At 39.1% G+C, this 15,664-nt stretch overlaps 1 protein-coding gene across 2 annotated transcripts in view; it reads left to right on the forward strand.

Moving 5' to 3' along the window:
• The window catches only part of trappc9 (trafficking protein particle complex subunit 9), a 285,018-nt gene that overhangs the window by 27,205 nt on the left and 242,149 nt on the right, over nt 1-15,664 (forward strand). For both annotated transcript variants that reach the window (XM_084738852.1, XM_084738851.1), the window contains one exon: nt 13,065-13,191. In XM_084738852.1, the coding sequence (XP_084594978.1) occupies nt 13,065-13,191 (127 nt within the window). The remainder of the gene's footprint in view (nt 1-13,064; nt 13,192-15,664) is intronic.

Raw genomic sequence — 15,664 nt, forward strand, 5'->3', positions numbered from 1 at the left:
GCTTCTGACACCCTCGCCCACTGAGGAAGCTAGCTGCTGGGTGCTAATCAAAGTTACACAGCGTTGGCAAGCTAATGGATTCCTGCAATTTGACCATTTCACACGTAGCTGTATCATCACCTTCAGGGCATGGTTACCAAGTAAATTTACATACAGCAGCAACACAGACATACACACACACTGGTGTGGAGCAGAATGAACCTCAAACAACAAAGCTAACGCTAGCTGAGCCAGCACTGCTGTGTAATGCATAAACGGCGACAAGTTAAAATGGTTATCAACATACAGCCTATTAGGGTTGAGCAATTGGTTGACAATCATTGATCATATAATTGACAGTCTATCATGTAATTGATAAGACATGTATATCCCATATTGATGAAATTCATTTAGTAACAGGCAAGTACTTAAGCGCACCTATTTTTCCCAGCTAACAGGCCAAAAGCTGTTAAAACTGCAGCGTTCGTATCTTACTCTGTATGTTTTGTCAGATGAAAAAGTGTGTGACAGAGATCCCACAACAATACAACTGTATGTCACACACATGAAAAAGTCAGATGAAGGGCAGATGCGCTGTCCATCTTCCTCTCTCTGTCTGAACGGGGGAAAACAAAAATCCTGATGCTTTATTCTTATTCTTTTCTTCTCTTCCCAAAACTTTTGTAAACTCAATATATAAAGACCTGCAGTCGGGCTGTCAGACACAGCGCTGCAGCGCGCTGTCTCTTTGTGGACATTACACACATACGAGCCACAGCAGGTCAGCGAGGTGCGCACAGTCTTTGTGAGCTTAAATAAACACATGTGAAGCATTAAAGTGCTGTGCAAACCTCTGTCAGTCAGAATTTGGTTTTCCCACATGGGTCATGATGATGCACTCATGATGCAGGATGACAATCACCAAAATTGTCCATTCACTGAGTCACCTGTCAGTCTGTAAAACTGCATGTGTCCTCCTCTTGGTTCATTTATAAAAAGTCAGTGTGAACATGAACCACACCAGAACTAAAATGCAATAGCGTTTATTTTTTTTCTTTTGGTCCAGTCCAAAAATGAACCAAACTGCAGGTGGAAAAATGCCCGAGGAGTTGATCTCCCTGCTCCCTTCACTGGTGATGGGAACCAGGGTTTTCTTGCCCGAGTGAGACGAATTGAGCTTGCTGTCAGACCGACAGTGGTGAGCTGTTGTGATGCGATGTTTCGCTGTGCACATCATCGTAAGTCAGTTTGGTAGATAAATGTAATGTAATAAATGTAAATCTAGCTACTTTATAAGTGAAGAAAACTACTGATCATTTATTAAGGGGAGCTTCACTTTCAGGAATGGCCTGATCACATTCCAGAAGTTCCACTTATTCACCCTTTCAGTTTTGTTTTGAGGTGCAGCATGGCTCCTGGCTGCCCAGAGGTGGAGACTAGAAAAGCTCAAATAGCATGTAGTTCTTCTTGACACCAACTACGTCACTGTACACTTCAAATACTGGCCCTGTTGCTGGAACAGACTTTATCTGGGAAAACTTGGCTTTCTATGTCAATATGCATACACTGAGGGCTTTATTGCTTCGGTTGACTACATTTACCCACATCCACATAAAAGTTTTCATTTTAGGATCTTTTTTATAACTGCATGTAAGAAATCAAAGCTACACTTTCAAACCTGAATGGAAAATTTGAAAAACTCTACAAGTATTTTAAAATATGAAGTGAAAGATAAAGAAATTACGTCATTATGTTTTAATTCCCAGCACACGTGTTCAGAGTGATTGTCTTCTTGAATATGTAAGGGTTTATACGTGACGTTAAATTAAAGCAAAGATGGTACCCCTGATGCCTTTTAAATTAACGCTGGTGTCTCTCAGGTGTTGCAGGTAGCAGTGTCATTTTCCCCACTGATGAACAACCTCAGTGCAATTTACAGTAAAGGCTCCCTGGCCATGAATAATGGCTTCACGTAAAGTTAATCAGAGTGTTGCATTTAAAACAGCAAGACTGTCCATAATATCATTGAGAAGCTCATAGAACATGTATTACAGATTATGTCATAATTATGTTTACACACTTTGTCCTTATCTTTGGTCTCAAGTTTAAACTTGGACCTTCACTTACCTTCATGTGCTTTATTTGACTTATTCTTACCTTTTTACCCATCTGGCTGCCAGATTAAAAACAGCGTGATTATTGCATTCATGTCTCTCTTGATTGGTGCCTTTCCTGACTGTAGTGTCTCTGAACTCTGTAGCTCCCAACATTTGTGAAAATATGAATGAAAGATAGGGTACAGTATACAGGAAGAGTGGACAGCAGGTGTTATTGGCCCTGCCTCATTATCCTCATAGGCCATTGGCAATACTTTCTCCAGCAGGCACAGCAGATGCGTATCATTTACAGTGATTTGATGGTGGGTAAACTATCCCCTAACCACCTCTTAGGGATCGTCTGGAGCAAGAAACCAACCAAAACCAAATATCACTTCTATTCTCACAAAACCACAAACAAAGCAAAAAAAATAATGTGATGTTTTCATTGTGCGGTTGCAATGACCAGTGAAATTGTTACATCATTTGGCCAAAATGGCTCACTTCACTTAAATTGACATGGTTGTCTAGGGGTTGCAGAGCTGCAGTAGTAATGCCAAGTGCAGATGATGTCCCTTTTTTTAAAAATAATAACTCACATGTGCTGAAAGCCTGGTCCCCATGTTTTCTCTGGGTATTGATAATCATTCATGTGCATATAAACCTTGAATAATCACATCTGCAGTTGCAGTTACCTTAAACAGTGAGTCAATTTTAGTAAATTAAAAAAAAACAAAAAAAACATGTCCTGTTATTTTGCTGTTTGGCCCAAGTTTGTTTTAATTACTTGCATTCAATTAGAGTTGTTCACACGCTTAATTAACACCTGTCTCGCCAAAGTTGTGAGTGAAGCAAGAGTCTGCTGAAGCTGTTTACGTGGTTGCAGAAAGTTTCACATAATAATCCTGTTTACACAACTATTTTTAGCGATTTATATTTTCTCCTACAACAAATGACTTGTCTTCTGACTCACCACTGTCAGATTAAAAAAAAACAACAAAATGCTAAATTATGATTCTAATTCTAATTAATTAATTTATTAAAAACTCTAATTTTCCTTAACTGATGGCTGAAAATGTTAACAGTTGATCCAAGTGCTCCTCCAGTCATGTTTTAAACAACAGTTGTTTCCTTAGATTTGTGACATCATGTGCCTGGCCTGACTGAATCTGTTTTTTTGAGACTGCCTTTGCTCACTGCAGTTTCAAAGCAAGAAATGCTCAGACATGGCCTTAACTGCCTGTTTCGCTCCTGCTATGTCTTGTAACAAATGAAAAACAAATTGCGATTAATCATTAACATCCTTACTCTCCTACTGTTTTTAGATCACTGTAGGAGTGTCTTTTACTGAAAGGGAGCACTTTCATGTAGCTTGAAAGCAGTTGCACATTACAGATAATGTTAAGGGGAACTACAGTGGTTTCTCAAGAAAATGATGCCAGTGATGTCGTCAGGGGTTATCTCACCTAGGCTTATACCACACATATACCACGCAATCTTAGTCTTACAAAATTTGCACTGGAGCATTATGGGGCATGTATAGGATCCAGCATTTTGGGAACTAAGACAAGAGAACAGAAATATCACATTCCTGAAATACCTCATTAAGATTGTTTGTGTGGATTTTTTGTTTTTTTTTTTTCTAATGTGTCACTGGAAAGCTGAGACTCAATTCATATCAGTCCACGAGAGCAGAGCAGTTTATAAAAGTGTCTGTGTTCAGCTCTCAATACTTCTGTAGCTTATAACTGAATCTCTGTGGTTTTAAGTAGCTTCACTCCAGCCTATTTTTACGCACTTTCAGGTATTTGCTTTATTTCACTGCAGCAGTAACCGATTGGAGCTGGAGTTGATAAATACCTGTGACTACTGAAGAGTCATTTGACCAGGGAATGAATGCCGACTGTGCTCTGTCCCACTTGAAGACAAATGCCAGATGTTAGTGGGTTTTTTCTCCGGTGTAAAAGGGGCTTTAATTGGCATTGTTGCCATAATCACATACACTACATATTACATATTGTAGATCTGCAGCACTTATTTCAGTACAGTAGCTGACAGAAGGCACCAAATTTTTCACCAAAATGCAAACACCTGACTTTGCACTACCTGACCCCGCCCCCCCTTGCAGCATCATAGCAGTGCTTGCAATAGAAACAGAAGGCGAGATGGATATGTTTGATATACTGTGCTTACTTTTAAATAGTGAATTTCTTACCAGAAAGATTAATATCCCTCTTTCAGTGTCTCAGTTTCCAGTCTACAAGGATTATTTTAGTGTTTATTGTTTTGATGATTTATGTTCCACTTACAGTATTGTTCTTTTGCTTCTGGCTTTTTGCTTGAAATACCAGCCAGAAAACTCTAAATTATTCATGAAACTGTTGACGCGTCTGTTTGTGGTCTGTCAGTAGTTTTCATTTCACAAAATAATTTGATAAATCTCCCATTGAAAATGTTCTCACACTCTGTGCTGTCATTAAAGATATTTGAATCTCTAGTCTCACCTCTTCCTGGTAGTGTCTATAAAATAGTGTCTAAGAATGATAAGTCTTCAAGCACAGCAAATATAGAAATCTCCGGGGGGGGCCTTAACTGCACTGTTGAGTTTTTTTATTTCATCATATAGTAAAAATCTTAAAAAGAACCCAGAGAATGATGGTGATTTCATTTCAGGACCTGCTCAAAGTCGAAGGCCATAAACTTGTTGAAAACTTCCATTATTGTAACTATTTGGTTACAGCTCCATTATTCAGTCTGACATTTCCTTTCAAACAGAGAAAGGCCCGTTATTATGCCTGATTTATCTGTCTGCTTGAGTGCTCTCTCAACGAAGATACAGTCCCGAGCACCAACTGTTAGATACACAGAGACCTGCAATCTGGACCATCTTCTGCTCTTTTTTAATGGCAGATATTAATGCTCAGCTGAGCTGTGAGCAAGCCTGATCATTCGTGCTACTTCACAATGTGGCAAAGTGGTTTACGTTAATGGTGGGTGCTTGCTCTTGCTGTTTCTGCGTGCATTGTCCTTACCTAAAAGATTTAAAACTGCTCGTCTGACCAAATAGGGCAGAAAAAGTCCTTATCTTGTGTTGTTAGGGTTGGGGTTGAAGAATACTCCTGCTAAATAAGTTCTGCTAATGCTTGGACAAATACATGACATTACATTATATAAAAGCCTAGCATGGATTTGCCAGTGAAAAGCATTTAATGCACATGCACATCTGATGAGTCAGTCAATTTAATGCAAAACACTTGGCGAAGGGAAGGAGACTGTCACGGATTGGCTGCTGTAGGTCCTGCTTCCAAATTCAACTTTATTAAGATCCCAGAGGGCAGTTGTTTCGCAGGCCAAGAGCAACACAGCAATAGACAGCACACAGAACAAAACAGTTAAAAGACACTCCAGGACAGCAACAGACAGCACAAAAGACAAAATAAAAGTTAAAAGGACACAGTCATAAGTACATCATAATGGTCAGTACATAACAAAGACGAAAAAGACATCATCAAACGCTTACTGCAGTGAACAGTACAAAACAAAAGTTTTAAAAGAAGGCAATGCTAGACGTTTCCAGGTCCCATAATTTCATGGTAAATAGGTGGTAATTATCAAGTAATATATTTGAAATTTTGTAGAAATTACCCGCAAATTTCATAATAAGCAGGTGATAATTTGCAAGTGTCGCTCTCATGCAAGCAGGCAGTACTTCCCATCTCACATATTTGAACTTTCTTTGAAAATAACCACCAATTTACCCCATATTTGGCAAATATGGTATGGCATATGGTAAATATGGGATAATAAGCAAGTACTACCACTACGTGCATGAAAATGACACTTTAAAATGATCACATACTTACCATGAAATTCAGGGGTAATTTGCAGGTAAATTCTAAGATTTAAATTATGTTATTACCACCCACTACATGAAAACAGTACTTGCTAATTATCACACAATTAACCATGAAATTAGGGGCTAATTTGGAAGTAATTTGTGGGTAATTTCTAAGAAATTTAAAATGTATTACTTGGTAATTACTAACTATTTACCATTAAATCATAGGACCTGAAAATTGAAGTGTTGCCCAGAAAGACACAATCAAACACTTAACATTGTGGGCAGTAGAGGACAAAAGATAAAAATGACAGACTCCAGTAAAGTGCATTAGGGTAAAGCAATATGGTGATGTGTGAGTGTCAACCTATTTAGCAAGTTAGTAGCTACTGGGATGAATGAGCGCTTATGTCTGTCTGTGTTAATCCTCAGTACCTTCAAACTGGTAGCCAAGGAAAGGTCTGGAACTCTGCGTGTAGTTGGTGATCAGCATCAAGAAGTTCCAAGCAGGACTGCAACAGTGCAGCTAGGTAACATGTTATGTGTCGTGTTTAAAAGTCGACTGCCTCATGCCTGTGGAAACTCAGGTTTAAAGTCCTCTTCCTCAGCTTTAAAAACTCCCATTAGTGTCTCAGGAAGTCTGTTCATTTTGAGGGAATAGGCAATTTCAATAGATAATCTTATGGTGAAACTTCTTACTGTTGGTTAAAAATAACCTTTTGCTGTGAGCAAAGATTTATCTCGTCTGCTACTCACATTTAGTTCAAGCCATTAGTTGATGAGTCATCGCACTTTTATGATGTTAGTAAAAGTTAAAATAATTTAAGTATAAATTTTTTTAGATATCTGAAAATGAGTTCCAGGGCTGAGAAAGAATGTGAGCAACATTGCTAGAGTTGTGCCACATCGCAGAGGACACACAGGGAGACGCCTGTTAACGTCAATGCTAATGGTAAAACCAGTAATGATTCTGACTGTCAAAACAACCAGCAAGAAGACTGATATTTGATAATTGTTGTTAATTAATTTCAACACAGAATAATGTTATGCCCCTACAGTCTCCATCAACTTTACCCTGGCTACTATCAAAGATAAGCTAGCATGATAAATTAGACCTTCACTGATACATAGCCTAGGAATACGTATAAGAGATGACATATGTTTACAATCTTCAGCAAAAAAAAACTTTAACTCTGGCACTTTTGAATTGGGCTTGGCTGCAGAATCATTGACAGCGTTTACATGTGCATAAGTATCCTGGTTTTGATCTTTTTTAGGATATGATATTTACCTGAAATGTAAGAAACCTGGTTATATCCCAGTACCATCTCAACCACCCTGTTCTGTACCAACAAGGAATGTTCAGAATCCTGGATTAGACGTCTGCATGCCATAGTATCCAGCATCCTGGCCTCAGTGACAAGGCAGGATTAACTCACCAATAAAAAAAACTGTTTGGTCGACTATCGGGCAGCCCTAAAAACAACTAGGTAGTGACTTCATGTCTAAAAGAGTCGACAACCAGCTAAGACCCAACTGATGAACTTGCCAGTGAAATGAACACATGGTAATAAGCCGTGACCAAACTGAACAAGGAAGTGGCCCTCACACTTACACAGAGCTGTTAAACTGAGATCCCAGCTGAAACAAGAGTGGAAATTGTTCTTTCGATCAGTAAACACTGAGCTATAATGCCTCATTTTGGGAAAACAGCAGAGAGGAGACGCATCAAGAAAGAAGTAAAGCAGGGAGGGAGGAAAACAGAACATTTTGTGCATCACAGCTTACTTGAAAGGTTTTGGTACATCATCTAAAAACAAATCAATACATTGTTTGCCATTCACAGATTGTCCCTCACACCAACCCACCTCATATTATATTACTTTTCATGGAGCTTAAGCTTGCAAAACAGTTTCCAAACGAACTCAATTGACACCTGCTGCTTTACAAATTATGTTAGATCTGTCCTGACAAATTGGGAGGCATTAGTTTAGCTAAGTACAAAAGATGCTGTCAGAGTACCTGAGCCCTCTCATTACTGTCACAGTAATTTGTATGGCACGGGCATTATTTCACTGTTTATTCAGAAATGAATGTTCGGTCACGTCAAGCTGTTGAAAGTGCAGCCGTGATAAAACGGTTGCCAGGAAAGAAAAACTGCAAACAAACTCCTTAGATGAAGGCAGATTTAAAAGGGGCAAATTTCAAAAAAGTCTCGCTCCCACTCTTCTGTCGTGCAACAAGGTGACGTAAGCTCAGTTTTCAGAGAGGAGGAATCAAAGTAAACTTTTACCTATGCTGCCTTTCATCCTGCCTTCAATTGTTATTCTTCCTCTTGACGGTTGACACTTGGAGATGAGATCTTTTCGTTTGGGGAGCCGTATGAAGTGTTAAGAGCTGTACCTGTTCTCCGCTCTTTCCGTTAAAGTGTAAAAATCCTTTTCATTGCTTATCTGGACAGTGTGTTCCAGCTGTCAGGCTAACAATGTTCTTTGTTTGTTTGGCAGGGAGCTTGGTGAAAAGCAGGGTCAAAACAAGTCAAATAATAGTTTTTCTTCTAGTTAAATCCCATGGGTTTGATTATCTAAGAGACCTGACACATCAAGCTGACCTCAAGGAACTAGTCCTGACAAAGGACAGCAAAACAAATGTTTCGCTTTTGGTGAAAAGTGCAATTGAACAAATCACAAACACTATGTCTAGTGCTGAACTGACCAGCAAGGGAAAATAACTGGTCAGTAGTCACAATTGGTAATCCTCCACCTCTAATTCAACATGCTGAATGGCCTAAACCTAAGTAAGCATTCAGATAGAAATCAGCCCTGTGTTTCAACTTCGCAGGGGGTGGTGGTGGTGGGGATGTGAGGCTTCAGGCACCGGTGAGACATTGAATTAAATCGAGGAAGTCCAGTTGGAATAACCAATCTTTGAATCAGAAGGCTTCTCAGACAATCTACCAGGAATGTGTGCTTTGCCAGATGAACTTGTTTGCTTTGTCGCAGCAAGGCAGTATATCACAGTACACCAGGGTATTAGAAAATCATGGTATGTCAAAAATGCAGACGCACCTCTTTCTGTTAAACTGACACAGAAATGCTGTATTGAGGTGATGTAATGTGCAGCATGTGTCACAAGAGTTCAGTCTCTCTACTGGTGGACAAGGCAGTGCAACTGCGCTGAGAAACATGATATCTAGGGTGTAAAGTTAGGACTAACTAATAAAAAAGAAAAATGGATCCAGTTTGGGAGTACTTTGGATTTAGTCCTGAAGAGAAGAGGCCTGCAAACACTGCAGACTGCTGGTCAGAGTAGCGAAGTGTCGTGAGTGTGTGACAGTTTAGTGAGCTTGAGAGAGCTGTTGTCAAGTTGTCAATCTGGCAGTAAATGTACAGTTGCAGGTTTGAGTTTGTCAATGAAGAAAAGCTGCAGCCTCTCAAGGCCAAAGCAAAGCTCCTAGCTGTGGGAATAGTGTTGTTCTGACGATCAGCTCCGCCAACTTAAAGGAGCACCATCTGTACTATCTGGGGTAGTTTTACACAAATACTACCATAATATGGTATACCCTGGTAAAATATCAGGAAGGTATGAAGGCTTGAAACAGTACTGTCCAAGCCAAGACAGAGCCCTCAGCATTAGCACTCCCACTGTGTTGAAGGACTGGCTCCATCCAGCTGAATGAGAGGGTTGTGCTTTTTTCATGCTGTCAGTCTGAATACAGCATAAGGGGCAACTAATATTAATGATACACTGCAAAAACTCAAGGCGATGGCCAGCCACTAATGCTTAATGACTGTGTGATGGTGCCAGATGGACAGCTTTTGGCTTGGTGTGTCAGGACCTTAGGTGTTGTACATGGGCAGCTGTGATTATAAAGCAGAGCACTATTTTACTTATGAAATTGTACAATTGTATTGTCGGTATACACTAAAATTCTTTGTGCATACTTGAGCAGCTCTGTGTGTGCACAAATTAAACATACAGTGCACAGTATGACACTTTCCACAAATGTACAAAACACATCGAATAGTCAATATGATCATTACTTTATATGCTCTTGATTCAGAACTTAGTTAGCAATACACTGATTTTGGTTTAGACTGATGTATAAAAGAGTTCTTCAGCGTGTTGTGTTTAAACGAAAGGGCTCTGAGTTGCTCACTGGATGGTAGAAGTGTAGGTTTTATTGATTGGTAAACTCTTTTAATTTATTCAGGAAAAAAACTATTAATACAGCTTTAAAGGTGCAGATTAAAGTTAATGGAGTCAACAACACCGAAGAGATACGATAAAAAATATTTATGACCGTCCTCAGTATCTCAAAACAAAAATGGCAGCTTTTTCTAAAGCTGATAAAATGCTATTTGTTTTGCTGACATTTCATTACTTTTCTTTCATATTAGTTTAAAAAAAGGAAAATGTATACTTAAATTGACTTTTACCATGCAGATTTTTATAATTATAGTAGAAGAAATACATATTTAATGTTTGTTTTATTTCAATTCTTTTTTATTTATTTCATTCTTGGCAAAACACTGGATCCAACATATGTATTTTTTTTTTTTTTCAAACATCTTTTTTCTTTTGAGCACACAGCCACTGTTCAGCTTTCTGTCCTGGAGTGGCCCCTGAACAGACGGCTGCTGTGAACACTCAGACATGGCAAACAAGAAGAAAAATGGACAAATATGTCATCGATCATGAAAGCTTTGAGCCAGGAGGACAGCTGTGCTATCATCCATTCATCTCTTGCTGTTTTAGTCCTTCTGCACTTCTCTCTCTGGTTCCTTTTTTCCTCCATCCATTACAATCTCACTTTATTCCCACCCGTATTCCCAGTTTCCTTCACTCCATTCCTTATTCCTTTCACTCCTTCCTTTTCCGACTCTGATCCACTGGTAGTGAGTTTCTGGCTCTGAGGCTGTTTTTACAAAGTTGCAGATTGTTGATAATTGTAGGGCTTCCCCTGACTAAAGATTTTCTTAGTTAACCAGCAGTTGTAAAATTCAAGCCAGTAGTCAACTAATTGTTGCTTGTTTTTTTTTTTTTTTTTTTTTTAATCTAAATTTAATTATGTAAATATAAATTTTTGGGGTGCATCAGAAAATGCTTTCACTCACATACATTGTTAACACCGTGCTACGTTACATGCATGCTATGTTACAAATACAAACCTGTAATAATGAGCTTTTAATATATAAACTCACAAAGGGAGCCTCCTGTTATTGTCAATGCTAACGGCAAAAGCAGTAATGATTTTGAACATGTCGGAGCAACCAGCAAGGAGACACAGTATAATCCCACGCATGTTTTTGAGTAAATGACTTCTAAACAACAAATACTCACAGATCATTCACTCATCAACACGATGGATGATGTATAACGTGACTTACAAATTAACTTTCCATAAACTTGCTCCTTTCCCGCTGTGTCTTCATAAGCTGCTGTAAATCACCTCAGGACTGTATTCCTGTGCTCAGTGGGACCTGGCTGTGGTTCTGGTGCTCCTGTCAGTGACGTCTATTGCCCAGCAGCATTCCTTGCTGGGTCCCTCGCCCCCTGGGCCTGATAACCTCCTCCTAGTGAAACTCCTGTGCTAGCAGTGTTAACAAACCAGTGTTCCAAACTCCCAGTCTGGGCAGGTTAAGCTGATAGGACTGATAACTACCGTATAGCACCTGCAGTTCATGGCAGCAGGGTGTGCTGCTGGTGCTGGAAAGTGACTTCTTCGACTTGGTCGACTAAGACTCTTCTCATCACCTAATGTTTTAGTTGACTATTAGGTGGCAGTCCTAGCCAAAAGACAAGCAAATCGTGATGGGACTTTTACATCATCACTTTTGGCCGTGCAACTGCACTGCGCTGATGTGCGTTTCCATTACTAGTTTTATCAAGCCGAGATGTGCTGAGTCACATTGGAGGTGGACCTATATAGGCCAAAGTTTGCCCAACTCACCTCAAAGCAGGGCTGTGATGACGTCTCGTCCGCCGCAGTGAACTCGCAATGACCCCCTAACAAGCCTGTCTTACCAAACTCAACCCATGTCTGCGCAGAGAGACCAGACAGAAAAGGCATTTTTAAAAGTGTCAGTGCTTCCAGCTCTCAGAACTTTTGAAGCTTCTAACTGAATCTCTGTGGTTTGATGTTAAGTTTCTCTACCTAGTAAGTTATCCGCTTTATTCAACTGTTTCATGTTTGCTTTCAGCTGGAAAGGAGTCATGATAAGTTACTGCTGATGAAAACCCATAATAAAAGCTTTTAAATAAAAAAAAAAAACAGGGGTTTTTATTGTAAAGAATTTGTAGGCAATTAAAGGTGTTATCACAGTTTTACAGCTGCTTGACTCTGTAATATTGTCTTCAGTTAAAAGACACTCCTTCAAGCGGGTTGCTCTGCTGCAGTGGAGATACAAATCCCTGCCATGCTGGGCTGGTGCGCCCAGTCCAGCTGAGTAAAGCCAGCCCAGCCCGTGTGCAGGGAAAAGGGGTATTAGACTCATTCTTTTGGCTGTTAAAATAAGAATCTCATTTCATGTATGCAGTATATATCTCAGGCCGGAGACAGACCCCTCGTCTTTTGGATTATGCAAGAAGAATCTAGTCTATATTGCAGTATTTTTACAGAACAGCTGTGAACATTTTTATTGAAAGTACAAAGAGGTGGAGAAACACAGCACTTCACATTAATACAAACTGCTTGCAATCATAAGACTTCATAAGGCACTCTTATGAAGGGTTATAGATCTGTATGAAATCTTTGCCAGTAAATGTCCTTCTCTCTTTGATGGACACTCTTGAAACTTGCAGAGGCAAAGAAAATGGTATGGCTGGCTGAGCAGTAATGTTCCCTCAAAAGGTATTGATGGTATAATAAAACTTACAATTTCACTCGAAGGCCGGAGCTGTTATTGCTGAGAGATGGACACCTCACAGGTCATTAATGCCTGGTTAATTCATATCAGGCACAAAGATGAAATCTGTATAGCGGAGGCAGAACTCAGATTATCTGGGTGTGGGGAACATTAAAGGGAATTGTGTTATGTCATAATTGTTGCTGCCTGATCTGCGGATAATTGTTTCTATAGATTTCTGTATGTACTCTGGGCATAAAGGGCTCAACTCATTTTCCTACTATTATGCTCTTACATTTGTAGAGAAGAAAGAAGTGACCCAGAGTCTGGAGAACTACACCTCCAAGTGTCCAGGTGGAATGGAGGTCATCACCCTTCCTGATGGCCTGAAGCTCCCTCCGGTGCCCTTTACGAAGCTCCCCATTGTCCGGTAAGACAGGAGTGTGAGTGGTTGTTACTTTCATGCATTGTGTCACACGTTGGCTGGATTTCTAATACGGGAAAATATCATCCAAATTAGATATCTGGAATAATTTGTGTATTGACATGTAAACAGAGTTTGACTGTTAGTTAGCCATTACTGAAAAATGACTGAAAAATGAAAAAGCTATGAATATATAATTGGTGCTTTTGCCATAGAAAGTTGATTTAAAAGCCATTACTCAAATTGGATAAATTGGGATTTGTTCTCTTTTAAAATTGTTTAAGATCATACAGCTGTTGGAAATATTTCAAATGGAATTTCATATTTTCAACAAATCCCATTAAAAGATCAAAACCAGCAATGTTAATCCATCTCTTAATGCTGTTCCAATTCTGTAGCCCAGCCTGTGGCTTTCATATAGTGATCTTACAAAATGGCTCATAATTATATAGTTTTATTTAAATCAGACTAAATTATTTCCTAAAACAGCGGGGCACTATAGGTTTTTGAAAACTATACCTGCAGAAGCAGGTAGTACATTTGTCACCCAGTGTGACTAAGTGATATATTCATAATGGATGTGCTGATCATTGCTAGTCCTGTAATATTGGGTACTATTTGCTTAATCAGAGTCCAATCCAACACTTAAATTCACCTAAATGTTGATTGAATATGTACATGACACATAGAAATAACAGCTACTGTTAGCGCCTACTAAATCCGTTCTGATTCACACTTGTTCAAAGTAATGTAACTTTCCACCTTGCTACAGTGAAGTATAGGTGAACTCCTGGGTGCTGTCACATCACTGTTGGGTGAAGTTATAGGTGCAACTGAGCACATTTTTGACACCCAACCACATTTAGCAGTGGTCCTGGGTGTGGTGCTGCAGCATGTCTGAATTGGTCCTTTGAATCTGCATGGGTTATCTCTAGTTTTTCACAGTTTTTGGACTTCAACGAAGCTCTATGGCACAGAAGAATAAAGCTTCTACTGCTGTAAAATATAAGAATATAATCAAACTTGTCTTTTTATTGGATTTTCCACAAAGTAGCTTGAGACACAACAGACAAATGGTGACCCGAAAACATTTAGTCGTGTTTTGCTTGAATAAATTAAACTGATTAATAATTGTGGCTATAACTGTGTAAGAAACACTTTTCACTCTCACCTCTAATAACACTAACTGTTTGGGGTCATTAACATAACATCATCGTTCATGAGCCAGTACTCTGATTGGTTCGTAGTATTACTTTGGGAGTTGGCAGCTCCTTTGGTATAGTCTCCCAGTAAGCTTCAGATCTTTGGACGCTGTGAACTTTAAAAAGCAGACAGGCATTTGGGTAACGTGGTATTTTATATTTTAATCTTGTGCCTTATGTCTGTTCCCTCTGTGTATTTTATCTTTGTTTTATTTATTTGACTATTTGATTTTAGTTCTTTGACTGTGACGCACTTTGTGACTGGTGTCTGGGAAAGGTGCTATTTTATATAAATAAATTTTGCTTGCTATTGCTTCCCTTGGGAGAAAGAATAGATTCTGAAAAAGGAGACGAACCAGATTCAGAATAATAGTTGCTACCGAGTATCATGATTTGACATCGCACTACTGGGTAGCTGTGAGTGGCTTGTTCAAAAGGTGCTGTTTAATAAGACACATAAAAAAAACGTATTTGAGTCCACCTCAAAGCAAGACAGATCTTTCTTAGGGCGAGACCCCAGAGATGACAGCTGTCAGTTTTTTTTACATTGATTCACAGGCTTTAGAATTGTTCCGCAGCGAAAACTGTCGGAAATACCTTTTTTGTCACTTCTGAATAAAAGGTTCTTGTACTTTGAAAAACAGAAGTACAAGTTTTCAATGAGCTCACAAAAGCAGGAGGATTGTTCCATCAGATTCCTTTAGAGGTCTCAGAGCTTTTTGAGTGTAAAAATAATTAGGTAAATATAGCTTCTTTTGCACGTACCGCAGATAGTAAGCTGCTGTGGAAACAGAGGTTCTGGAGAGCTGAAAGCAAACCAAGAGAAAAGAGGCACTGCCAATGAATTACTTGAAAAAAATCTAACTTTCTGTCAAGTTCTCACAGTGCCTTCGACCCTTTGGTCATATAAGTCAGTGCCTCGCCATAAAGACTTTATTGTGAATTGTTTGACATGTTAATGAGAAGTGTGGGTTGTGATGTGAAGGCATCTTTTTGTACTAGATTACATTGACAAGTTATCTGTCAATTAATTAATAGGCCCCTGGTCCCTGAAATTGAAGAGTAAACACTTTATTCAAGTGTCTGTACTTGAATTTTATTGGATTGCTGACCTTGTAACCATTAATAAAAAGTACTATTATAAATCTCTTGCAGTGAACTGTAATAATCACCAATATTAATCAAAAGCTCTTGGATTATACTGCACAAGCTGTTGTAACTCTAGAGCTGCACCAACTAATGTGCAAAGTACACAACAGAACCTCAGCAGATTTTCT

Source organism: Lutjanus erythropterus, chromosome 16 (assembly GCF_056507025.1).
Source record: "Lutjanus erythropterus isolate fLutEry1 chromosome 16, fLutEry1.hap2, whole genome shotgun sequence".
Classification (NCBI taxonomy): Eukaryota; Metazoa; Chordata; class Actinopteri; order Lutjaniformes; family Lutjanidae; genus Lutjanus; species Lutjanus erythropterus.